Genomic DNA, 27,988 nt, shown 5'->3' on the forward strand with positions numbered 1-27,988 from the left:
TATAAGTAATTAGCTGTTTTATTGTAATGAATAATGCACTTCTTACACCGTCTTCCTGATAAAACATAATTTTCTACTCTTGCATTTATATGCATTTTGGCAAGCATACTAAAATAAGAACAGATAAATTGCTGAAAAAACTAAATAATAACTAAATAATATGGAAAGTAACTAATGCTGAATTCACTGAATACAAATCACAAACATGCACTTATACGGACTCCTGCAGTGACATTAAAAATTAAAAATTAAAATCGACACCTATCAGTTTCTATCCATTCTCATGTGCAATGATGCATCCTGATCTGTTCTCGGTTGTCACTTTCCCCCCATAAATTCTTCCAAAACCAGTGGCTTTTCTGTGATACCCATAGCTAGTAGCTTTTCTACAATAAAATTATGCTCATTGCGGGAAAGGCGTCGGCAGAACTAAGCTGAACAGTCTGGAGTAACTTACAGTACACAGTAGGCCTAGAAAACTGCACGCTCATGTATTATATTAATGTAAATACTTGATGCTTTAGTGCAGTATGTACACATTCAGTACGTATCGCATGAATTATTAGCATTAGCATTATGTTCAATGGCAGAGTGCATCGTTCGTTTTTATTTAGTCCAGCGATGGAAATAAAACAAGGTTAAGAGCAGACAGAGAGTGATGCAAGCGTCAAAAGAGCTTCGAGGTGTCCTCAAGCATTCGGTCACGGTGCTCAGCCATGGGTGGACATCGGCGCGGCTTCTGCTTGCCGATTCCCACTTCACACTTTGCTCATCCAAATTCTGCAAGAAAGCACACGGCAGTCGATGTCGAGAGACACTCAGAGGGCAGAGTAGGATGGGTGTGGACCACAGGGCCACAGAAGATGTCAAGGCTACAGATGCTGGTGAACTTTGCTGCGTTTTGCTTGAGTTTTTTTTGTAAACCTCCTCGGCCACAAATAGGACCAGGCTTCCTCTTTCGAACTTCTGCAGAGTCACTGAAAGGCCTCTTGTTATTTCCTCTGATTACATACTCCAGAACATCTTGTAATCAATTGCAGGCAGGAGAAACTTTATACCACGTCCTCCAGACCAGAAATAATGATGCCTTTGATCTCCTCATGCCCCTTTTCCCCCACCCATCCTATCTGGCCACCTCTGGAACTAAGGACCCCTTGTTGCCCGGGCTTCCACTCCCCCACTCCCCCACTCACATGGATGCCTTCTCCAAGGCCCTCCCCCACCTCGGCCTCGCCCCTGTCCATTGTTCTGGCTGCTGTGACCTTTCACCCTACGGCTATGATCTGTCATGGTTTCACGACTAACGATAAACACCGGAGCACTTTCCAAACCTTCGCCTATCGCGGTTTCCTTTGTGATGGTTACTTCCATAATTCAGCGCAGCCAATGGGCCATGAAAACAGTACAGCTCTGCTCAGGACTGGCGAATAAAAAAAATCTGTGCATCAACACACTGTAATTATTAGGACAACATGCTTGAGCTCTTGTAAATGTTTACATTCTAAAATGAGACCAATTACTTGCAAAGGTTTTTTTATCGGGCTGATCCTGGGTGGTTTTAAGACTCTGCTTGTCCAACTACCATCATGCACGATAACAGAGCTACCAGCCGTGCAGACAAATGCCACACTGATAGAAATAACTTGATGCTGAAAACAAACCTGGGTGGTTACCTAGAACAGGTCAGAACTGTGCTGGAAATGGTGCTGGAGCCGTGTGTAGTCCACAGGTGACCCCTGCCCCTAGTCTCTGGACCAGCCAATCAGAGGCTGGAGACCTGATAGGCATCTCTGTCCCCATGAGAATCGGAAGGCAGCCATGAGCCGATGAATGATGTGGCATTCCGTCGAGGATTTTCAGATTCGGGATAAAAGCACGGGACTAATCCCAGGTAACACATTCTTCACCTCCGGTATCAACCAACCAACCAGCCAACCAACTTTATTTATAAAGCACTTTAAACCAACCACACAGGACCAAAGTGCTGTACAGAGAATTTACAATGAAACAATTAGAATTCAGTAAATAAAAGTTCATAAAATAAGCGCATGTACAAAATAAGATGATATACCATCAAATAAAATAAACTAAAATCAACATCTCACAAGGGATCGAAAGCCAAAGGAAAGAGATGGGTTTTCAGGCGGGATTTAAAAACAGACTGAGAAGAAGCCCGTCTAACATGCAAGGGCAGATCGTTCCACATTCTGGGAGCTGCAGCAGCGAAAGCGCGGCCCCCTCTATGCTAAGGCTTGGTTATAGGCACACGCAGGAGCAGCTGGCCAGTTGACCTGAGAGACCAGGAGGGTATGTTAGGGTGTAACAGCTCAAAGAGGTAGGGAGGGGCAAGACCATTAAGAGCCTTAAAAGCAAATAAAAGAATTTTAAATTGAATCCTAATATGTACAGGCAACCAGTGGAGCATTGATAAAACAGGCGAAATGTGCTCATACTTCCGTGTGCCCGTCAGAAGGCATGCAGCAGCATTTTGCACCCTTTGAAGCTGAGTAATATAGGATGCACCTACTCCTACGTAAAGCGCATTGCAGTAATCGAGCTGAGTGGGAATAAAGGCATGGATTACTGTCTCAAAATGCTGCTTGGAAAGAATTGGCTTTGTTTTAGGCAACTTCCTCAACTCAAAAAGGCTAGATTTGACCACAGCTCTGATTTGGTAGTCAAATTTAAGGTCAGCATCTACCTTGACCCCAGATTAGTGACAATTGGCTTAATATATTGTGCCAAAGAACCTAAGTCTAGGTTGGGGGTCTCAGTGGAGCTACAAAAAACCATCACCTCTGTCTTATCATTACATTTTAAGGAATTATGAGACAGCCAGGTCTTAATGTCTTCAAGACACTTCAATAATGGCAATATAGAATGAGAGTCTTTCTTCTTTAAAGGCACATAGATCTGGCAGTCGTCTGCGTAGCAATGAAAAGCTATGTCATGCTTCCTAAGTATGGATCCATGTGGGAGCAGATATAAAAGAAAAAGCAAGGGACCTAAAACTGAACCCTGTGGGACCCCACACAGGAGGGGAGCAGAGGAGGACACATGGTCAGCCAAACTGACACAGAAAGTTCGATCCACCAAATATGACTTCAACCACTCCAAAGCTAACCTGCTGATGCCCACCCACTGCTCCGAACGGGAGAGTAAAATAGCATGATCCACTGTATCAAAAGCCGCAGTCAAGTCTAAAAGTACAAGAATAACACAATCTTCAGAGTCTGTGGCTAAAAATATGTCGTTAAAAACCCTTAAAAAGGCTGATTCGGTACTATGTAAAGACTTAAAGCCAGACTGAAAAACCTCTAAAATATTTCGCTCTTCCAGAAAGGCCATTAGTTGATTGTAAACTATCTTTTCCAGAATTTTTGCAAGAAAAACTGCAGGGTCAAGAGCGGGTTTTTTAATAAGAGGCTAGACAACTGCGTGTTTAAAATCTTTAGGGACTACACCCGAAGATAAACTACTATTTACCAGTTTAAGTACCCAAGGCTCCACAGTGGGGAAAATCTCTTTAAATAGTCGTGGGGGAACAACATCTTTAGAAGAACCTGCAGGACTTAGATAATCAACAATCTCCTGTAAGGAAGTCAAAGTTACAAGCTCAAAACTGCCAAAAACAGCAGAGCTAGAACCAGATACTGAAGGATCATAAGCAGCAGGAGCTATAAGAACCCTGGTAGAGGTGACCTTCTCAATGAAAAAGTGCAGGAAGTTGTCACAAGCAGTGAAAGAGGGTTCAATACTGTCTATCTTTGGGGCTTTGAGAACAGAGTCTACGGTCCTAAATAAAACCTGAGGATAATTACGATTAGACAAAATAACGTCAGATAAAAATAATCTTTTAGCATTTTAAACGGCTGTCTGAAGGGGAGCCAGCAGTCCTTTAACATTTGAAGTGACACTTGTGGTTTGTCCTTTTTCCATTTACGCTCGGCTTGACGACACATCACATTTGGCAGCTCGGGTCGTGTCATTCAGCCAAGGCTCAGGTTTGGTTTCGAGCTGCCTGGTTTTTAATGGAGCCACAGTGTTCAGTACAGTCTGGCAGGTGGAATAAAACAATGAGCTCAGCTCCACAGTTTCGCTGTATAAAAACTCAGAGGTGCTACAGTTCTGGTTAAAAACAGGTGAAAACTGAACAGCAGTGGAGGAGTTAAAAACACGACAGCGCCGAGCAGCAGCGCGAGGTTTGACTGTGGTGCAGGCAAGGACAACATCAAATAATACAGGAATAGGATGGGAAAATACAGCGTCACAAACCTCCAAGTTAAAAACAGGGAGACCATATGATTAAACAAGCAGGAGAGCACCTCTGCTATCCCGGCCAATCTGTATTGTGCAAGGGGTTTTCATGTTAACCTGTTCTGCTCAAATAAGACAATAAATCCAGGGAAGGTGAATGGTTGGACAACTATCCCACAACAGTAAAATTAGAGATACTCTACTTGAGCGGTACTTCTTTTGGATATGCAAATTTAAGCACTCAACTAAGCAATAATGTTAGAAACAATACATCTGCAAGAGGTTTGTATGCCATGTTCAATGCCATGTTTGCTGTTTGCTTTTCTAAAAGTACATCTGGGTGCCCAGCATTGAGAGACCTGGTAGGACTGTATGGTCAGCTTAGCAATGAAGAAGCACGGTGTATTTTACCTACATTTCACAACAGCTGTAGCTTGTGAAAAGGAAATGCTCCTTGCTGTCTGTCAGGCCCATTACACATGTACGCACTCCACAAACAGCCACCGGCAGGAGTCTGTAGATGTCGCTGTTAAGTGTCTGCTCCGGCAATGCATCATGGGAAGCCCACCGAACCACCGCAGTGGTGTCTTTTTTCACAACGGAACACTTTACTGTGTCTGACTGGTTTGTGGTAGGGAAGGATGGTGCCAGGGAGCCCTCAACGATGGCAGGAAACGCCATACAGCCATCCGCTTAAATTTACCTGGCCTAGATTTTCTTTTAAGGATCCATCTGACGCTGCTCCTTTCTGGAGACGAGCAGCGTATGGCTGATCAGGAACAGCATCGGAATCATGCTGCTCCATCAACGATATAATGGGCAGGTGTGGATTTCGCACAGGCACTTGGGGGGGGGGGTGGGGGGGAGCCGATGTGGGGCTCACGGCCACGTCTCCATCTGCCCCCGCTCTGTAGAGCTGCCAAGCCATTGTTGGGGGCTGACAGATGGTGCCACATTAGGGAGGGGGGCTAACTTCTGCCTTTTGGGAAAGGAATGTGGACCTGATGGCTTCAGCGATACCAGCACTGGTGCGTGCACATGTTTGTGTGCGTGTGTGTCTTTGCACAGTCATGTGATCTGAGGAACAAGCAGTAATACCTGTACAAGGATAACGGGTGAAAAGATTAGGGTCCCTCCTTCATACACCAACCCTGGGAAATAGTCTAGGCCGGTGTTTCCCAATCCGGTCCTCAGGAACCCACAGATTGTCAACGTTTTTGCTCCCTCCGAGCTCCCAAAATGTGGACTGTCTGGCAGGGAACTGGGGGGGAGCAAAAACACGGACAGTCTGTGGGTCCCCAAGGACCAGATTGGGAAACACTGGTCTAGGCTACATACTCAATAGCCTGTTGAATTTATAGCCCACAACTGACTCGGAGCAGGTTTCATCAAATATCAGTAAAGAACATCAGCCTGAGCTAAGGAAAACAGCTTTAAAAGTAACTTTTTTCAGCTGCGTTTAATGCAACAAACAGATTAAATATTAATATGAGTCCTCTGGCAATGGACAGGGGTCCCACTGTGCGAGACACATTAGTCAAAACGCCAGTTAAACAACTACAGAAACGTATGGACAAAGTGCATCACATGCTGATCTGAACCCGAGAGGATCGGGCGAGTCCCTAATCCCTGCATTTGATACACTCCACCTTTAGTACTCATCAAGATAATCCTGCCCAAGGGAAAACACACACTTCATGGGGAATTAATAATGCTGAAGAACAATGCTCATTATTGTATTACAGAACAATATAATATATTTTTTATTTAAGTGCATCTTGAACTCTAACAATTCAAGCGAAACACCATGTAGCCTTTTAGTCCTGTCTACATTTTTCTAAATCCTCTACTCTATTTAACAATGCATGCTGTCTTATTGTAACATGATCCGAAATGTGTTGAAATGCTATGAAATGAAATCCCTAGCAAAAAAGAAAACCTAATTCTGTTACCCAAAAGGAGGAGAAGGTGACAGATCTGGAAATGCGAGTTGAATCAAATTTAATTTAGAGATCAGTGTTGACACATCACAGCACACAACAATGAAATGCATCCTCTGCATTTAACCCATATGTGACATCACAATATGGAGGGGATTCAAACCTGCAATCTTTCAATTACAAGTGTGCTTCCCTAACCATTAAGCCACCACTGCCCACTATATAATACACTAATATATATAATATATAATGCATGATATATAATAATATATATAATAAAAACACAAGGGTCAAAGGGCACAGCACAAACACCGCACCTCCCCACCTAACAGAACAACAAACAAAACACTTTAAAGGTAAAGTTCTTAAAGGATCCCTTATTTGGTCTTCCTATTATTCATTTAAAAATATGACTTCAATGTCTTAGGGAATTCTAATTAATGTTTGTTATTAATTAATTTCTGTTTATTACTTTATTTATTATTGTCCTTCAGTGTCAACGAGGTATGACAATGGACACCACATAAACTGCAGGTAAAAAGAGCTTCCGGCACTGTGACTCTGCTAAGTCCCCCCCTCCCCCCCGTAGTAGACCACGCTCCAGAGGTACATGGTGTGTTGAACATGCAGGAGTGTCTGTCTGCCGTCTTGTGTGAAGAACGGCTGTCTTTGCACAGACTTGTTCATTGGCAATTGAGGAATGTAAGGAAGGTTATACATCAATCCACCCCCTCAAAGATATTGTGTACCCTTTAATTAGGATTGGGCGACCTCTGACCTTTCACTTAGCGCCCAATGAGAGGGGTCGTCGAAAGACGAGGAATCCGAGCAGAAAGACGGCGCACGGCTCAGGAATTACAGCGCTCATAAAATCGCTGCTTGTACTCCCTTTACAGCTGGCAAGCCATTGACCGTGTGATTAGTCATTCACGTCGTTTTGAGCACCGAGACTTTGCGTATTGCACGCTGAGAACCGGTGACGACCTACGAAACAGATTCACGAAAAACTTCAACTTGTATTTTTGCATCATACTCTTCTCAGCCTTCTCAAATTTCCCACATTTGTTTATATTAGGAGAATAAAACAAAACATAGGCACACACAAAAATTCAGTGTATGACCCAAGTATACAATCCAAAACAAGCAGACTATGGGAAACGTTCCTTAACCTTTAAAAGCATATTTAAAAACTGATTTTATTAAGCCGATTTATGCTGATGTTCCAGTAATCTGTATACCACAGTAATCATATATTACAAGATGCGCTTCAACAAACCTTTCACCAGCAAGTCAGAGAAATAATTCTCTGATCTGTTTGTGTGCTATAAATGCATGTTATCTGATCTGGACTCCTTTAATTTGGCCCTATTTTTAATTTACTCTATTAATTCAGGCAGCATGTGCAGACACAGTATGATTTGGTTCTGACTGGTCTGTAGCGTGATCAATTAATGCTGTAACCACCAACCACGTAGTCTACGTAGACCCTGAACATACCCAGGTGCCCCTGATGGTCAGAAAATGGGAACAAAGGGTATAAGAGTAGAACTCTATTGCACCCGCAGCTCAATGAAGGTCACTGGGAGCCACAGCCGAATTAACCCCCCACTGTGACCTACTTGCAAATTCATCGCAGAATTCCTCTATATTTAGCTCAGTAAAATAAGAATGGCCGCCAATGATGCCCACGGTGCTTTAAAAAGCAAAGTCCGGACAGCTGGGCAGCATTTAAATAAGAGGCGACCCTTTCTGCCTCTCAACTGAGCCTTGCCCTCGTCAATCACCCAGCTCGGCCCTATCGCATTACTGCCTGGCTTGGCTTAACGCCTTCCTTCAAAAATAGAGGGAGAGAAAGGACAAAGTGAAGATTTACTGGGACGTCGGGGATCGGGTCTAACCGGCCCCCTGTAACCTGATATTGGCCTGATCGGCCTCTGACCGTTTATGTGACAATGACAGTCCTGAGGTCTGGTGCGGAAGCTGGGCCGGAGAGGAGGTTAGGGGAAAGGCATCACAACTGGAAACAACTCAGACGCCAGCTGCTTTTCCCCGGAGCTGGGACGAGTCATCAGTTTATAATCATCGGTTCTCGGGGTCAGAGTGGTGATGTCAGAGTGACGGAAAGCACGTGAAACTCAGGAGCCGCACAGGCTGACGTTTCAGACAAGAGTGAAATCACCGCGTTATACCACCAGTCTGAAGCCTGAAGACAAAACTCACCGCCTGCCGATATTTCTGAGACATCGATGAGACCCGTCACCCTCTGAATCATGTCAACAGTCCTGATGCGTTCTCTGTTAATATGCAGATTTGAAAGAAACCCCAATTAGAAAGTGTCATAATCAGGGCCTAGGTTGAGCTACACGGTTTTGTAAGGTGCCCAGCCAAAACCATTGCTGCTGTGAAAGAGTTCATTTTCGGTCCTCTATAATCCTTTGTGGGTTAAGTGTTTAAAAAAAAAAACTCAGCAATGAACCTCAGCTTGACTCTGATTAATGAAATCTGCAGGCTTCGCTTTGGATGGCATCGACCAATGGGGGGACTCCGCAAAAGGGCACGTTTGACCCCAACCAATGGATCCTCTATAGGATGCCATGAATGAGGAATGAACAGCTTAGGTGAATAAGCTAGCCAGGTGGATTCCAATGCAGTTAACAAATGGCTATGAAGCTGTGCTACGCTCTTCGCTAATAGCGGCCCCCACAGTGTGAGTAATGGTCTGTCTGGCCAGAGTGTCCACACGTTACGTAGATTAAGTACAGCCTCTGTAGGTGTGCTGAACTTCACAGTTACTAAGTTATTTGTTTAGCTTACAGTCACAAAATGTGCAATTAACGAACAAATGAATGTATGAATGACTAAAACCCAAATGGTAAGCAAGCATTCAATGATCCAATGTACAGAAAATGTAAATTTAAGCATTGACCTTTGTGCCATTTTAGTGGAATTTATATGCCTTGTGGTGTTTGAACTCCAAGTATCCAAAATGGAACCACCAAATAATAATTATAAATTTTAAAAAACAGTTAATGGCCCCTAAGTTTTTCTTATTATCTTCATTCATTTGCACACATGATGGACACACGGTGGGAAATCTGGTAACAGGACCATGGGGTACATAGAAGCGACCCAGATCCCGTGCAGGTTCTGATGGGCCTGTGTTGTGGGTTGTGCCAGTGTGTGGTCTCATTAGCTGATGAATGGGCGAAGGATGGTGGTTCTAATGACCTCACCGCCATCACACTCTAGACATGTGTGTTTTCGTCGAGAGGATTTGGCCAGATCTCTCCTCCACAATCTCCTCTTTTTTCTGGTTTCTCGGTATTTTAACGGATTGGAGGGTAGGTGATATCGGCGACTCCACATCCAAATATTTGACATTCACGCGGCCGCAGGCTGGCACCGTCTGCATTTTTGCGAACAGCTGAAGACATGAAACCGGACCGGGCCGTCCCTTCATCTTCCGCAGAGCGCATTTTTGCTGCGGGGGAACGGGCGAGTTGCAGTCAGGTTACAGATATGCTAATTTGGAGGGAGGCTGAGACAATGAGGCCTCCGCGGGCCGCGCATATAGCCGGGCGTGGCTTCGGCACTCAGCAGCCGTCACCTGTGAAATGACCACATCGGCAAAAATGTGTCAGGAAGCATTCAGTCTGACCCCGTTCTCTGTTGGTAGGGAGGTAACTTGTCAAAGACTCCCTAGTGTTGAGAAGCCCTACATCACGTCCAGACATTCCCCCAGAAGAATCTAATCCCCCCCTCCAATATCAATCATGCCCCAAGATGCGATACGGGCTGGTGGGGTGGTTGGTGCACCAGTGATGCCACGGGGCAGCATTACAAATCCTCAATCCCCAAATCCTCGGGGCCCGGCCTGGAATAGAGCCCAGCGTGCGGCAGCACAATGCCAGCTGTGTGTATCTGCTCCGGACGACCTCTGGGGGCCCGATTCCTCACTATCTGTCTTAATCTGTCTCAGCTGCCTTCCGACTGGAAATAAAAGTGCAAATACAGTGAATCTGTCCATACCAATGGGGGGCGGGCAAAGGCTGTAATTAAGACATGGTCCAGATTAATTGTAATTGATAGGAATTTCTTTCACGCCAAAGCTGAGCTGTTTCTCTAGTCCGACCTTGTAAAATGCTTATTGAAATTGTGACATAATTCCTTCACTAAATCACTAATGTATATGTTCTGCTTCAAACAGTAAGAAATATTACACAGACAGTTTTTCTCTTCATTCATGACATTTTTTCCATTTCCCCTTTCACACAGCTATCTTGCTGAAGACGGAAAAATGCCTCAAACTGACAGGCAAGCAGCCCATAATGAACACATTTTTAAAATGCACAGAAGCACTTGCTACGGTGCGAGTCTGAGGGAAAGTGCAGATGATGTTTTCTTTTTGACACACGCACAATCACACCAGTATCTTGACTTTACGCCTTCAAATGGAAGGCTACTATGACAACGTGTCAAATAAACGCTAACAGGAAGCTCAATGGCTTCTTCCTGTGTCATACTCCCTGTGGGCTACTCTTGCTTTCTCTTTAAAGGTACCTGCGGAGCCACCCTTCCCTCGCCATCCATGTGCAAACCAGTTCCTTTAACCAAACAAGCTATCTGCCCCTTTCAATGAGTCTCTGGGAACATGGACCTAATTCCCCTGGAGCTATCAACAAGTCGGTGCCTGAACCAGGAGCACCTGGGGGCTTGATAGACTCACACATCTCACACAGCAAGACTCACAAAAGTCTACTCCTACCATCTTTGGTCCGTTTCACTGGTGCTGTGCCATTTGGCCCCTCTGTGCAGTCCAAACTTCATAGAGCGTAGACAAAGAGTATTTTTCCTCAAAAGGACTTAGATGCTGAGATCAACAGGTGACAAGCTGTTGGCCCCTTGAGCGAGATGCTTAAGCATGAACTGTTGCAGTAATATTTTAATATGTGGAAAATGATAAACCACTTAGTACAGTTAAAGTTTCTTAGATGAAATGTCTAATGTAACTGACAGGAAAGAACATATGTTCTTTGGGGGGGGGGGGGGGGGGGGTCCTGTCATATCAGAGGGAATCTGCTGACAGAGACATGCCTGCCATCCTGTAGCACCAAGGCACATAATCGGTTGCTGTCGACGGTCTTCACTCGGGGCGGGAATTCCTACTCCCCCCCCCACCCCCCACCCCCACCCAGAGGCCAATAATCTTATGCAGGTGGGGGGGGGCAGACTCCTCACACCGCTGTGAGGTGATCTGGTACCTCAATACAGAGCTCACCATGTGAGATCCGTCCCACCAGATGAACATCATCTTAAACAGGCTCGTCCAGTTTGACCTCGGAGAAGCTCTCAGCTGGGGCTCCGTGGGCTGCCTCCACTGTTGGGAAAACAAGAAACGATGGACAGCAGATGGCGTAGTGGTTAAGAGACCCAAACTGCAACCATATTCATTTATATAAATGACAGAAATGCAAACCTGAACAAAGGTCTTTCCTAATTAACAATATAGCCGACTTCTAAGGACAGAGATGTTTGCAAGAATCATGATTAGGTGTTTGTACATGATTTATGAGATACAGCTTTTTACTACAGTCTCATACACACTGATCCCCTATAATAATGTAGAGAAGCATCATGCTAATTTGATGGTCATATGTAAAATAGACCGGTAAACATAAGGATATCTTAAAGCTATCCCTTCAAAGACCTCACAGCTCTTGCCTCACTACTCACAGGCGTGAAAATGTCAAAGCGCCTTCTGCTAGGAGTGTTTTTAGTACCAAGGGCACAAAGATTGTACTAGTGGTCATGGCAGGACTGGTCTTGCTAACTTGCCTCACAAGAATGAACTTGGGGCGCAATGAATCATGGGATTGGTCTCGTTTGGTGAGGATGCAATCGATGCATGACATATGGGGCGGGGCAAGAACAACATCCAGGGATTATTTCTGTCCTCTGTACTTCTGTTCTTGAGTACTGTAACTGGTCTTCGGCAATGGAAGATGACGTAAAACAGTCAAGTACGCATACTGATTTCGTAGACTCAATTTGTATCAGCTCTCTGTAATCGACTATGGTCACTATCTGCTTCTTTTGAACTCTTTATATTGTACTGTGCCGTGTGGTTTATATGTTCATGATATGTTGTATCATAAATACAATGTTAATCACAAACAAAGTACACATACTGAGAACCACCCCAGATCTGGGACTGGATGACATTAAGCATCAATACTAACCTTTCGGCGCATCAGCGCCTGGCCTATCATCGCCGTTCTCATTGGGGAGATCCTTCAGCGACTCCACGGAGGTCTGATTGGAGACATCGGTGTCCCCTGGCTTGATGTCGTCCAGCTTCTCCTCGGACTGGCCCACTGGGGCCTGAGCACTGGTGCTGCCTTGCTTGACAGAGTTCCCCGCTTCGCCTGAACGCAGAACAAAATCGTCCTTCTGTGAATTTTTTGCATTTTTCATATTCACTCATTCTTATCATGTTCAACCATAATTTCAACCTGCTATGTCTTCTTTTCTCAGAACATCCCATTGTCAAAATCCACCACTAAATATCTATTGGTCTAGAAAGGCATCCCTTAAGTTAATTTCAGAAGGAGGGTATCAAGTTTAATAGCTGTGTTTTTAAATCTTGAGAAAAATAAACAAAAAAGTGGGCAGTTCTTACATACAAGTCTGGGCCTATCAAGGGTAATTGATGGTTATTGACTGTTAGCATATGTCATGAACCATGGGCGTAAATTATGGGGGGGATGTAGCCCCCCCAATAAATCAAAACCAGCTAATACAACCGCCCCAATAATCATTTTTTCCCGTAATGGGTGGAGACCTCAACCCCCCCCCCCAGTGTTCCAGCCAAAGTTACACCCTTGTCATGAACGCTCAGTATAACAATTACGCATTACAGCGTCTTCTATTGACAGTCATGAGGCATTATAGTGTTGATTATAATACTTCATAAGCTCCAATGAAGAGCTCATCTATAATGCACTACAGATAGAGTGAAACCTGCTTTTAGTGATCACAGTTATAGTGATCAACCACTTATGTGTATCAAAAAGCTTGGGGCCGAATCATTCCTGTATAAATACCATTCAAATAATTCGCTTATAGTAATCAAGCAGTCTGCATAGAGTGTTCTTTTGGGTCTTTTTATACAAAGCAATAACATGGAAAAAATTTAAATTAAGGAAAATCTTTTTTTATTATTTGTCTACTTTGCCTGATTCTAATTCTGCATGCACAGAAAACACATCATTTTCTCTCTGCAACAAATATAGACTCATCTCAGATATGTGTTATATACAATACTGCGTTATAGTGTATTTGAGTTATACGGCACAGTGCTTTCATTTGTACAGTACTGTAATTTGAAAAGTGTTTTAAACAACTGTACTGTATTTTGAAAGACTCTGTAAAATTCAGTAAACGATGATGCTGTCCATTCTATTACCTTATATTCATGTAATAAAAATACAAATGTAATTTAGAAGGAAATCTGCCTGAGACATAAAGAAAAAGATTTGGTTATAATGATCATCTACTTGTAGTGATCAATTACACCCAGACAGATGTGATCACTATGAGCGGTTTATACTGTACCTCCAAAATGCATTACAATTGTTCTGTATAAGAATTAAGGATGCTTTGTACTGCATTATGAAGGTATCTATAGTGCATTATAGATGAGAGCTTCATAAAGCATTCATAATGCTTAATACACATGGTTATAATGTGTTATGCTTTTTTATAAATAATTATAGCCATGTTTATAATGCTTTATGAATGCATAATAATGTGTTCTGAATGTGTTCATTGATTCTTATAGACATGACATTCATGGAAGGTGTTATTAATGTTGCTTAAGTGAAGGTTCCAGGTTTTTGTTACAGAGCTGCCAGGTGTAGGTGAATGTACACGATGCTGTTTACTTTGTCTTAAGTTGCCGCAAAACTCCGAATCAAATTTTGGCAACTGCGTTCCTTCCACACTAAATGTGGAATTCCATCAGCTGCGATCTGAGGTCCTGCTGCCGGTTATAAACACGCGACATAAGAACAGGGGAGCCTGGATATAAAATTTAGTCGCACGTTTTGCGATGCTTTTAACGACGGGAGAACCAGCTGACCACCCCGGCCAGAGCAGAGGGCCGATTAGGGACCCGCCCACCCGGCACAGCTGCTCCCCGTGGGGGGGTGGGCCAGACCCCGTCATTAGCTGGCTGAAGCGGTCGCTGTGACATCCTGCTTCCAGGGACAGTGAAGCCCCTCCCCTGTGCTCTGCTCTGTCATTCAGCACTCGCCTCCTTCAGAACTTTCATCTTCCCGCCGGCGGGCCCGGCCCGGTTCTGTAATTAGCCCTAACGGGTCCGCCGGCCCTGTCTGTGATGCAGTAATTGAGAACGTACCACTTAACAGCAGGTGAGGGAGGAAAGCCGGTGTTTAGAGTGAGCTTGCAGACGCTTACACCTAACAAGAGGAAAGTGAGAGGGAGGGGGGACCTGCCAGAGGAAAGGTCTTTGCCTGGACATGCTGTGTGAAGCGGGGGTGTTGCTAGGGCTGTGTTAGGGGGGCTTTAGCCCCCGAAAATAAATATAATAATAATCCTTTATTGGCCATTGCACAAGTACAGGTACATTTGGAGCTCTTCTATTTGCCTGCCCCATCTTGCTTGCCATAGCTGGGGGGGGGTTGTCACAGTAGAGGATCAGCTAACATACAGTGCCCCTAACACTGGGGGTGAAAGGCCTCGCTCAAGGGCCCATGGATATGTGACTGCTCCACCAAGGCAAGGATTCAAAACGGTGACCTTCTGATCATGGGCATGGCGACTTAGCTGGCTGAGCCACTCATCGCCCCCTAGTGGTTTGTGTCAGAAGTGCGATACGAACCCACACCTCCATTCGGAGACCAGAGTCACTGATAGTGTGTTCTCTTTCATTTTCATTACAATCAGATCCCCCAATAAAGGCTTAGCCCCCCTCCCCCCTTTACATAAATCTCTAGTGATACTCCTGGTGTGAAGTGTGTGACCCCCGTAACAAGGCTGCTAGGAATTTAGCCTGTTTTGGCAAAAATACGTTTAGCTCTCTATGCATCCAGGCCTCTGCTCCCTTATCGCTGTCAGACCATTTCAAGGGCTTCTGTCTGGCTGTCCATGCTGACTGTGAATAAAATCTACCTGTCTCATCGCCTAGTGCTACACGGATAGGTGGCTGTATTCCACCCCTCGCCTTTCGAACCTGCAACCTTCTAGTTATGACCGGTTCCTTTGCCGTCACTCCACCTCCAGGACTGCCTGCGCAACTGCAAGTTGCTGTGACACCCCACAACAAGTATTTCGACTCATACCTGTGATTCTGCTCATCTTGTACGTATCTATCTTGTTAGACTACACCTTGTTAGTGGAGATTGCATATCCTCTAAATGAAGCAACCCTGTAATATTAAGCTACTAATCTGTGAAATGCTGATCGGGGATAATTATTTCCATGGCGGGAAGGCAGGGGAAAGTGAGGAACTTGCTGAAGAACGGACCCACTTCGGAGAGCAGAGCGACGGAGGAGATGTCAACAAGCCAAGGAGATTGTGACTGCAAAGAAGTATGGCGGCACAAATATTTAAATATTTTGAGAGACAGGAAAGATCTCAGTGCTCACCTGTGATAAGGCTTGGCTGCGGGATGGGGGCTGTTTTGCCCTGCGCTGTGGTTTACCCCCCCAGAAAGGGCAGGAATGCAGAATATTTTTAGACAACATGAGCCCAGTCTTGCACAATTTTTTTATCATATTAGTTTTTCTCAGTTGCTTTGATGCATTTCTCACAACAGAATTGAAGTTCTCAAAACTGCTCGTTCAATTCCCACCACCTCTAGTCAGTTGTGCAGATCATAACAGCCATTTCTGGTTGTTTTCGTCATTTTGCAGTTGCTTTAGTACACTCAGGCAGATGCTTATGTGCAATTTTCAGCTATATCATACATCAGCGGTTGCTTATGTCATGATGCTCAAAATGCATTGTGCTAGCCCTCTTTTACATAGTCATACACTCCAGACAAACTTATCATTTTGTCATTGTGTAAATCATTGCAGTCAAAAGTGTTCAACAAGATATCATTAGCTGTCAAGTGTATTTTAAAGGTTTCTACACAACTTTTTTTGGTATGTATTCACAATACTAATGATTCCTGCACCATTTTCATATACATGGATGAGACTGGCTTCAACGTGGCCAAAGGAAGGAGACATGGGTGTAATCTGATTGGACAGAGAGCTACTGTTGATGTGCCAGGTTTTGGGGTGGGAACATCACCAGGTGTGCGGCTATTTCGGACAATGGGGTCCACACTCGCATCCCTCTTGTGGGGCCATACAACACCTAACATCTGCTTATCTTCTTGAACACCCTCTATGGGGATCTCATTCCTGAAGAGGAGATTGGTCAAGAAAATGTACCTAAATATGTGATCATTTGTGATAATGTGAGTTTCCATCACTCCAACCCAATCAGGTTTGCCAACCACCCCAGGATGCTGACAGAATTCCTACCAGCATATTCCCCATTCCTCAACCCAATTGAGGAGTTCTCCTCAGCTTGGAGGTAGAAGGTATATGACCGTAACCCACATACACAAACGACACTGCTTGCTGCCATGGAAGCTGCGTGTGGGGATATAACAGCAGGCACCCGCAGAGGCTGGATAAGACATTCTAGGAGGTTCTTTCCACGCTGCATTGCAAAGGAAGATATCCGTTGTGATGTGGATGAGAACATGTGGCCCAATATACAGGATGACCAGCAACTGTAGAAAGCATTTAGAGTTTCAGTCTGTATATATTGTTCCCCTTTTTGATTTTGTAATTGTTTTTTTTTTCATCAAAAATGCATTTTTGCCAGACTGCAGTTGCAGTGCTGGTATGACATCATATGCCAGTGCAATCAATAAAATATTCTTCTTGAATCAATCTCCCGCAGTCATTGTTTTTTATTTTTATTCCTGCCCTTGTCATTCAGATGTTTTGTGCATCAGAAAATGTTTCGATTGTGCCGATTTTATATTGATAACATGACATCACATTCTGGCTGTCATGTCTGTGGACGGTGATTCTTGGACTTGAGATTTTGATGGCACTTGCATGTTCAGTGATGGAAAAACTCGCTTTTGAGGCGTGGACTAAGTATTTTGAAGAGGTCACTTGCTTTTGTCGGTCATCCGTGACGTTTTTCCATTTGCACTAAGTGTTTTGAGAAATGCACTCTGTCATGCAACTGTTAAGTCTGCTGTGAGAAATGCGTCAAAGCAACTGAGAAAAACTGTAAATTGCCGTGAGTTTAACTTGCACAAGCAGGCGATATCGCTTTGACTTGCTCACAGCATGTGCTCCTTCAAAAGGCCCAATTCCCCTTAAAACACAAGTTCCGTTGACTTCGAGCGGATACTGCAGAGGCATCCCTGAACACTACACCTGCAGAACATTCCGGATCTGCCTGCCACTGAAGTGAAACACAACAACGTGCTCCAGGTGTCTCTCCCCCCCCCCCACCCCTACCGCACAACTGACGATTCGCAGTCTCCCATCTACGACCTACCGTAAGTGACAGGCCTGAGAATCTTCCGAAAATGGCCCTGCAAGCTGTCTCACAACAAAGCCATTATGATACCGGCAGAGCGCAGAGTACCCCCAAACAATAAAAAAAATTATCTCTAAGGACACATGGGACGCTCAAAATATTCGTCCTCCACTTCCCATCACAATTATCCAACTTGAGGGTAACAGGAACAAAAAACATCTATCCATCCACACCGGAAGCCACTTACCCAACAGAAAGTCAGAAAGAACATGGAGGATGTCTATAAAACATGAACACTGGTCGTGAGCCACAGAAAGGGTGAGTTACACCTGGTCTAAACATCAACATGTAGAGAGATTTATACAAATACTGGCAGTATATCGTATTGTATATGACTGTGTATATGACAAATAAAATTTGAATTTGAAAATAGGCAGCTTCCATCCAAGGACTAAAAGAACCAATTCAAAATAGCTCAACCCAACATATTGCTAAATCAGATTTTAAAATAGCTGCTATTGTCGCATTAAGAACTCCCAAAGGAAATCTGTAAGATTTTTATCTTTAGTCTTACGCTTCCTTCCTCGGACGTATGACAGTATTGAAAAGAAACTGGCAGAACTACTCTCTAGATCAGGGGTGGGAAACCTGTTCCATGATGGGCCGGTGCGGGTTTTTGGGAAGACCTGTCAATCAGCCAATAACAGTGGTTCCCCAGGACTGGAGTTGAGAGCCACTGTTTTATTGGCTAATTCAAATTCAAATTTTCAAACTCAAATTTTATTTGTCACATGCATCATCATACATAGTACAACTTGCAGTGAAATGCTTAAAAACTATTAATCCCAAAGTTGAGAGGTCATCCAAAAAACCTGCACTGACACCGGTCCTCCATGGAACAGGTTCCCCAACCCTGATCTAGATGATGGTCTCTAAAAATTCTAAAAATGCATCAAAGATCTGGCTTTTATTCCACAAAGTATTCGGCTAATGTCCTGCACTAACTGTGGGGGCAGGAATAATGCCATAATGTGTCATGGACAGAGACGTTAACCTCTCCCCCCAGTGAAGACTAAGATGTCTGATCAGTATCTGATGTCAAAAGTGGACTTTTCAATACACAAAGACGAATATCCGCAGTTAATACTACACGTTGGCTTCCCTGTTCAAACCAATGTAAGGATCCTCGTTCCCCAACATAAACCTTCCAAATCCCTTTATTATAGACTGTAATTAAAAACCATGTAACGACAACGGAGTAGAGACCACCCAAACAAGCGTTAATCCCAAAGTCACTATAGGTGGTGTAAATTCTCTGAGTTACCACTTCCACTTAGTGGTACGACTGAGTATTGCAATGAATTTTACAAGGAGGGAGGAGCCTCACATTTAATCACTCTTTCTTACAGCTGAATGTCTAGCTGAATTAATCGATACTTTATTGATCCCCTTGGGGAAATTGTCTTTACGTCTCCCTCAACTTACTCTTTTGTAGAGCAAGCTGTCCGCGAAGGGCAGCCACCGGTTGAGGCGCCCAGATAGCTTCCAGACGAATGTTTAACTTCTGAAGAACTACAAGCGTTAAGCATGTGCAATAACAGATGTCTGTGCATTTGTATAGATTTAAAGCCATTCTTAATGAAGCACCAATTCTGTCCAAGTCAGATGTAAGTGATTGTGGTTGCCATTACTGTGGAGCTCCTTATCACGATATCAACGATGTCTTATTAAAAAAAAAAAAAAAAAGAAAGAAAGAAAGAAAACTTCAACTGTCTATAAAGATACGTCACGCTGGCCTGTGGTTTTCTGCTCGAGTTGTCTAACTGTTGGAAGAACCGGAACATTGTGCAAATGCAGGGCAAACGGCAATTTTTATTTACTGCCCTTCTGCCAAATGAGAACGAAGTATTAGGGAGTTAAACTGATCTATTGTTCTGTTAATACATTCGAGTATTTGATCAGAAATATAGACGTGCATCATAATGTCAAAGCTGCATAAAAGTAGGAATAAACTATTTATTACTATTATGTTTTATAATAATATTAAAATAAATCGTTAAAATACGTATTCACAATTAAACCTTGAACGGTCTGTTTCCGGCTCCGACCCTCATCTTTGACCACAACTGACGGGGAGATAAATGTTCTGGCGGCATCTTCCTTATTTCCGAGGCATATGATGAGAGTTCATTTAGCGTTTACGGGTTTGTCCGCGTGTCCAGGGTGTCCCCACGTACTCAATACCTCACATCAATCCATATTCCAACTGCTTACGCAGGGGTCCTGCGTTACGTCATGCAAAACTCTGCTAGTAGCGTACGTGCCCTTTTTCTGCACGAGTAAAGCGGTGGTCCTTATAACTGGAAAGACACCTGGTTGCTCTTGTATTTTAGCGACACTGTTGAAAAGGGAAGATGTTATACAGAGCTGATAAAAAAAAAAAAACAGACCAGCATGAGGTCTGGTGCTGGTTACGGCTGGTCTATGTTGGTTTTTTCAGCAAGGAAAGTAGTCACGCACAAAAGTCCCAAGTGACTACATAATTTAAGGGGCATCCGCTCTATCCACGGTATATTTTTTCACACCAGATGTATTTCAAAACCGAAGTACGTGTGAATCAGACCTCGCTACATCAGAAAAGATGAACTGCCGGTAATGGGTTGTCACACAATTAACCAGATAACCCTGCCTACAAAACCAGCATGGACCAGCATAGCTGGCTACCAGCATAACCAGTATAATGCATCCTGATTATACCAGCATATGTTGTGTTTTGGTGCTGGTGGACCAGCATCATTAATGAAATGTTGGTGGTGGACCCACTTGACGTGCTGCTAGACCAGCACCAAACCAGCATTAACCAGCACCAAACCAGCATAGACCATAATGGTTATAGAGCAAATGCAAACATACAGTGGCAGCTCTCATTGACTATAGAATGCAGATACAATTGCTCAGCTTTGCTAATCAGAATGCATAATCCCTGTATCTTGCATTACTGAAAGGCAACACTGGTGTGTTTTCCATTACCAAACCTTTTCTCGTGTATTAGGTGAGTACTGTCTGCCCGGGTTACATCGCCTCCTATGGGGCCTTCAACCGAACTGCAGGACTGTTTGAGCACCAAGGTAAATAGGAGTGGGCATGTCGTTGGAATGCAATGAAACAGACGTGAAAATATAGATTCAAAATATCTACAGCATAAAATCCATTTTAATGGTTTGGAAAAAAGGGGCATGTAAATATGAATCCCCCATTTGAAGTCTAACTAAGTATTACATCAGATCACATAATGTTGAGAAATATGAACCCCAAAATAAGACAATTTACCCTCTGCTATATAAAGTAACAATATCAGGCTTACATTATACAAGAACTGGTGCAATCCAGTATAGGACAAAATCATTGTGTAGCCAGTCAAATTAGCATTTATGTACCATGACTAGCATATTGATTATGATATTTGGTGTGGTAGCTGGTATTTGGCAGTTCCTAAAATTCCCATTGATGGTTTTTGTCATTATTTAACCCCATTAGCCTTTCACCAAATACACATGGAAAACTACAGACTGGAGAATGTAAGGATACCCCTATGGGAAAAAAAAACCCTTATGGCAGAATTTTATCCATCCATCCATCCATCCACTTTCTGTAACTGCTTGTCCTATTCAGGTTTATGAGGGTCTGTATTCTATCCCAGCAGCTACGGGTACAAGGCAGGGAACAACCCAGGATGGGGCGCCAGCCCAAAGGAGGGCACCTACGGGCAGTTTGGTAACGCCAATTAACCTCAGCCTGCTTTTGGACTGTGGACAGAAAGCGGCATCCCCGGAGGAAACCCCACGACGACACGGGGAGAACATGCACACACATGGAGCCACGGCAGAGATTCAAACCGTGATCTCAGAGATGTGAGGCAGCAGTACTAACCACCACCACTGACTTGGTGATTTTGTTTATTTCTTTATGTGGTAATTGGCATAAGATAATCTGAAACAATTTTATTAGCACATAAATTTGACCCATGGCTCAGTGGATATCTCTGATACCTCACACCTCCCTAACCCAAACCCTAACCCTAACCCAAACCGTAAGCCTAACCCTAACCCTAACCCAAACCGTAAGCCTAACCCTAACCCTAACCCAAACCGTAAGCCTAACCCTAACCCTAACCCAAACCGTAAGCCTAACCCTACGTCCATGAAAGTACAGAAAAACGTGACATGAGGAACTGGGGTCTCCAACTACCCATAATGTTTCAGTGTCCCCATGTCTATGGTGTCCCCATGTCCAGGGTGTCCCCGTGTTCAGGGTGTCCCCATGTCTATGGTGTCCCCATGTCCAGGGTGTCCCCATGTCTATGGTGTCCCCATGTCCAGGGTGTCCCCGTGTTCAGGGTGTCCCCATGTCCAGGGTGTCCCCGTGTTCAGGGTGTCCCCATGTCTATGGTGTCCCCATGTCCAGGGTGTCCCCATGTCTATGGTGTCCCCATGTCCAGGGTGTCCCCGTGTCTATGGTGTCCCCATGTCCAGGGTGTCCCCGTGTCCAGGGTGTCCCCATGTCTATGGTGTCCCCATGTCCAGGGTGTCCCCGTGTCTATGGTGTCCCCGTGTCTATGGTGTCCCCATGTCTATGGTGTCCCCATGTCCAGGGTGTCCCCGTGTCCAGGGTGTCCCCCACCTTGAGTTTCAGACTTACCCGTAACCGTGTAAATGATGGAAGGATCATTTTTTACACTTCTTAGTGAAGTGTGAGCAAAGTTTATGGGACGCTTTGTAAGGGAACTTTCATTTATAAAACTATTTTAGAGGCTGGTTAGCATGACACTTATGTATAGGCCTTACCTTTCCCATCTCCCACTGCGACGTGCACAGCGTCTGACATCGACGCCTTCGGTTCTGCGCTGGTCTCATTGGCTGTGAATATCTTCAGCTCTGGGGTAATTTCTAGTGAGATAACAGAGCTTTCAAAATGCAGCCTTTAGAGGCGTTCGCTCTCCTGCCGGAAATCCTATTGCGACACGGGACAGAGTGAGAGGAGCTCGGCAGGAAATAGTAACATGAGGAAGAGAGGCGACTTTCACACCTTTTGGCGATGAGCTTTCGAATGCGTCCTGGTCCATAGCGCTCAGCGGAACGCCGGCATCCTCATGATTGTCCACGTTGTAACCCTATAGATACAGTATAACACAGTGGTCACAGAGGAAAGCCTGGATCAGGGTCTTAACCGTGTTAGCAAAACATACTGGGAGAACTGGAAAGCCCCCCCCTTCCTGAATTAACAAATGTGCACAGAAACAGAAAAAAAGCCTACAAAAAACTCAAACAATGCGAAGTTTATGGATTGTTGGTCCAGCTGATTTAGTGGTGTGTTTCAAACAGAGACACTTAATGTCATACAGAAAAATCACGTACCTTTTTCTTTTTGAATACGCAGAAACATGGTATGGTAAGAACGGCGACAATTATGACGATGATTATAATGACATACGCTAAAAGAAATAGGAAATTGTGAAACTGAGTTAATTATTCAGAATCAGGTTTCAATATGTGTCACTTGCATTGACATAAGCGTGTAAAAGTTCTAATTTTTTTCACATGCGAGCACGCTTGTTTGTGTGCCTGGTTATTCGGTTATCTCCATTTATATATCGCTACTGAGGACGCATGTGGCAAACGCACAATGGATTAAACGAATGTCTCTCTTACCGAGGTTTTTGCTATGGACCTCTGAGGAAAAACAAAGCAACACAGAACACAGATGAAACAAGTTTATGAAATCATAAGCAAATATTCCATTCATTCAAAGATTCTTCTAAGCCAAAATTCTGTCGTTTCCTTCAGTAATTTCTCCTGTCTCGGAGAATGCACAGTGTTTTAAACTCACCGCTGCTGGGAGTTGTAGTCGACTGTATCAGTCCTGCAACAAAAACAATGACCAGATGTCAAACAATATTCTACCATCTTAAACCCCTCCCGATTAATGAAATTATGAACAATATTCCACTTCAAATATGCTATAAATCCAATATGCTGATGTTTCCTCCTGCATCTTTCAGACGGTGGAGGCAAAGCACAATGTTTAAGGATGCTCTCACTTGTCGCAGCTGATTTTAGCCGGGATGTAGTCGGTCCTATCGTTCCTGCAACAAAAACCAAAACAAAAATGACCAGCAGTGCCAGATGAAGACCAGCATTCTACTGAATTAGATGCGCAACCATACCAAGTAACAGCAACTAATTAAACAGATACTAACTAAAAAGACTTTCATGACTTTCTCATTGAGTGGAATGGTGGTGCAGTGGTTAGCGCTGCTGCCTCACAGCAAGAAGGTCCTGAGTTCGGACCCGGGTCCTTTCTGTGTGGAGCTCACACACTCTCCACCGTTTTCGCTGGGGACTCCGGTTTCCTCCTATGGTCCAAAGGTGTGCAGGGTAGGTTAATTGGTGTGTCTAAATTGGCCCTGTAGTTGTGAGTGTGTACACCCTACAGTGTGTTGGTTCCTGCCTGCACCCATTGTTCCTGGGATAGGTTCTAGTCCCCCACAACCCCAGTTTGGATTCATTGGTTTCAGAAAATGGATGCATAATTAACTAATTCAGCAGTCTATTAAAAATCTAATTACAAATATCAGTAATTATGGGTATTTGTAGATAACTGCCAAAATTAAGGATTTTTAAATTGTTTTTATTTTATATTGCTGCTTAATGCTACCTCAGATACCACTGCAGTATCTCCCATTATTGTCTATCTGCGTTGAAATCCGTTAACTGGGGCCGTCACGACATGAGGCGACAGTGTTTCCGTGCTCTTCAGTCAGTTACCCGTGGTTGAAGACGCTGCCATTCCGGAAGCTTTCGCTACCAAAGCCACAAAAACTACACGCCATAGTTTAAATGCCGTAACTACCACTGCTCTCTGTCTCTAGAAAACGAACACACGACCGCGTCCCCCGTTTGACATTAACATCTCAAAGCATGATTCTTCTGACCACTGGACGTTGTGCGGCTATGTTCTTTACACAACACTGAGAAAAAAATACAAGTGTTATAATGGGTGTACTATATACCAATATACCCCAAAACCAAAATGGACACTACCAGTCAAAGATTTTTGCACACACTGAGATTTTCTGCATTTGCATGTTACTCGATATTCTTTGCTAACAAATGAATTAACAGTAGTTCACTATTTGAGTATCTTTGAGTCATCAAATTGACCTCCTATAGCAGTTGTAACATCAGAGAAAATTTGAGCCATTCCTTCCACAAGGGACATAAAATACTGCCCTGTTTCATGGGATAAAAAGGTTAACAAGTGCATTTAAAGTTAAAGGACAGCCATGAATTTGACTGCGCCATCACCACACAACCAGTTAATAGGATGTCAGACATGCACTGTTACATACTCTTTCCATGTTATAAAGGAAACTTGTTTTATTTTTTACTTGATTTTCATTTATAGTTGGTCACTCAACTTTCTAATACTTAAGAATAAAAAACCTGCAGTTTATGAAATAAATGGAAAAGGGGTAAAACCCTGTGGTGTGCAAAAACGTTTGACTGGTAGTGTGCATGGTGACTGGTAGTGTACATCTTTGTGTCATTCTCAGCATACTACAGCTCTGAAAAAATGAATAGACCACTCTATATGTTTTAAAAATCCACATTTTTAAATCCTGGTTTAATCCTGGTTCTGCTGGCAGAGGCTACACTGTGCGGCAGGCTGCTTCCAGGCTCAAAGTTTCTGAGACAGCAGGACACAAGAATAAGGTGAAGCAGGAGACACTGGCGATGACCAAAAACCAGCCTGGCAGAGGGCAGAAGCGACTTTCTAATGCCAGAGATGACCGTCAACTTATCTGACAGTTTCTCATGAATCATAGGATGACTTCAAGTGACCTATAAGAAGGATGGGAAACATTAAATGGTGTGAAGTGCACTGCTAGGACAGTTTGTATCAGGCTCCTAGAAGCAAGACTGAAGTCCCATAAAGCAAGGAAGAAGCCCTTCATTAATGAGAAGCAGGGAAGCCAGGCTGCAGTTTGCAAAAGAATGTATATTTTACCCATAAATTGAGAAATGATTGAAACTGAAAATTTTGCTGTGGTCTCTTATTTTTTTCCAGAGCTCTATACTTGGTGAAATAATTGCTACATGGTTGCGTTCCTGTTCTGCATCTCAAACCAATACGGCAACACATTCAAAGCCTTTCCCTAAAACTCCTATGTCAACATCACATCGGCCGCAGTTCCCCATTAAGCATCAGCAAGCAGAACAGTCTTCATCGCTGACACAACACTCGCTCCTGAGTCACGGAAGCAGCTTTGTCTTGCTACAGCAGCTAAGGTAATGGGTGCTGTCACCTCAGAGCGCCACGGGTCGGTAACTGCTCAATGATCCCAAAAGCCATACTTCTATTTACTCAAGCAGTTCTGCAATTCCACAGTAATCATTTTCACACTTTGCTACTAATTCTAGTGGCAAAATATTGACTGACATATATAGCAGACACAGCAGATGCAAAAAACATGTTTTTTTTTAAAAGGTATCCAATGAAACCAGGGGGATGTTCCACGAAGCAGGATTTCTCAGCTGGGATAACTTAAGCAAGAAGTCATGATTATCCAATAGGAATGCTCCTTACCTAAACTCTTATTGGATTATCATTACTTCTAGGTTAGGTTAACCCACCCCCCAGGGGCCAAGGGTCTGATCAGCACAAGGGGGCCCATTTCGCAAAATCTATTCCATCACACTTTGCTCAGATTGGTCAGGATGCAGACAAAAGTTTCTGAAAATTAAACGCGATTAGGGAGCGTCCCGACACACAACATCAAGATGGAGTCTCTGCCCACTTCAGTTCTTTAAGACTATAGAAGTACAGCGTTTGAAGAAGGAGGCCCTCACCGTGGCTTCTGGTCCGCTCCGAAGTGTTGGTTGAAGGGAGTGCAGTTGATGTCTCATTGATGTGATGATTTCCACCGTGGGTCCCGTACGCCGTTGTATTTGTATGATTACCGTGCCGGGATGTGTTGGGGGTGATGGCAGTAGTGCTGTTACTGGTGAAATTGCTGGCCGCGACAGTGATCAACATACCGCCTAGAAACAAAACCGGCGCCGTTAGGATTTGCGTTTGACAGCTCAGATCCATCCCGCGGCTTAGACGCAAAATGACCGACAATGACTCACCGAGCAGGATGAGGCGGCAGCACATTGACGGCTCCATCATCCAGAAGTTATAATCAACTCGTAAACGTCTTGTCTGCTTTAACTAGGTGGATTTCCTCAGTAACTGAGGCATGACGTCTGCGACGATCGGAATTAATCTAACCACAAAACAGGATCCTGCAAAAAAAAAAAAGTAAGAAACGTAAAAAAAAGAAACAATAGCCAGTCAGAGTTACATCTGTACTTGCATTCCTGCTTTGTTTTGAATAAATAACTTCAAATACTGAATCATGTGCTTATCAGAAAATTGGAAATATATTTGAAATATATTTTTAATATACCGGTAAGTGTTATCCTTACAAAAGTGCACCAGTTGTTTAGAAAGCTTGATAGATAGCCTACTTATGGAACATTCTGTAATTTAATTAAATTCAGTTTAATCGGTATTTATCTTCTCTTTAGTATTAAAATATGAAAACTCAGTTTACAGATACTGATTTGAAATCCATTTGGCCTTTAGAGTCGCGAACGATTAATCTGATCTCCTGGTTATTGTGGCATTGTACTCAGCAGACTGTGACAGGTAAACCGACTTAAGAAATATAACAAGTCAGGATGATACGTTTTTGGTGATCCCAACCTGACACAGTGTTCTGACAAAACATCCTACCTATCGAGACGCGCTATCGAGCCTTTCTGCGCATGTGCAGTTCCACCGTCTTGGGATTAGGGTTAGTTTTTTGGGGTTAGGGTGAAGGTAAGGGTTTTTGGGGGGTTAGGGTAAGAGTTAGGGTTAGGGCTATCGATTAGTACTACGGTAGGATGTTTTGATAAATTAGGACGTTTTGTCAGAACACCGGCTCCGCGCTTTTGCCACAGTCAGCTCCATAATTTGCAGTTCTAACACAAGGTGGCGCTGTTCGTCAAGGAAAGCGGTTTCTTGCGAAAGCGGTCACACGTTCAAAACAGGTTAACGCTTGTTAACTGAGTTTCTCGTTCATAGCCTTTTCCTGAAGACGACACACTTACCAAACGAGGAA

General features: G+C 43.8%; 1 protein-coding gene across 1 annotated transcript; it reads right to left on the reverse strand.

Annotated features, from left to right (window-relative positions):
* On the reverse strand, nucleotides 1-27,533 carry LOC111837435 (uncharacterized). The gene is made up of 12 exons (XM_023799499.2): nucleotides 27,290-27,533; nucleotides 26,970-27,125; nucleotides 26,688-26,879; nucleotides 23,876-23,920; nucleotides 23,665-23,697; nucleotides 23,487-23,507; nucleotides 23,193-23,269; nucleotides 22,864-22,948; nucleotides 22,623-22,724; nucleotides 12,437-12,622; nucleotides 11,476-11,574; nucleotides 1-780 (listed from the first exon to the last, which is right to left on the reverse strand). Exons 2-11 carry the CDS (start codon nucleotides 27,007-27,009, stop codon nucleotides 11,510-11,512), a joined length of 846 nt encoding a protein of 281 aa, XP_023655267.2. The 5' UTR covers nucleotides 27,010-27,125; nucleotides 27,290-27,533; the 3' UTR covers nucleotides 1-780; nucleotides 11,476-11,509.
* Nucleotides 27,534-27,988: the final 455 nt, after the last annotated feature.

This window comes from Paramormyrops kingsleyae, chromosome 25 (genome assembly GCF_048594095.1).
Source record: "Paramormyrops kingsleyae isolate MSU_618 chromosome 25, PKINGS_0.4, whole genome shotgun sequence".
NCBI classification, from domain to species: domain Eukaryota; kingdom Metazoa; phylum Chordata; class Actinopteri; order Osteoglossiformes; family Mormyridae; genus Paramormyrops; species Paramormyrops kingsleyae.

Coding starts and splice junctions, on each gene's coding strand:
- LOC111837435 (XM_023799499.2), bottom strand. CDS start 27,009: ATGATGGAGCCGTCAATGTGCTGCCGCCTCATCCTGCTCG. Junction 23,698..23,875: donor GCTAAAATCAGCTGCGACAA/GTGAGAGCATCC, acceptor TTTTTGTTGCAG/GACTGATACAGTCGACTACA. Junction 22,949..23,192: donor GCGTATTCAAAAAGAAAAAG/GTACGTGATTTT, acceptor CTGTATCTATAG/GGTTACAACGTGGACAATCA.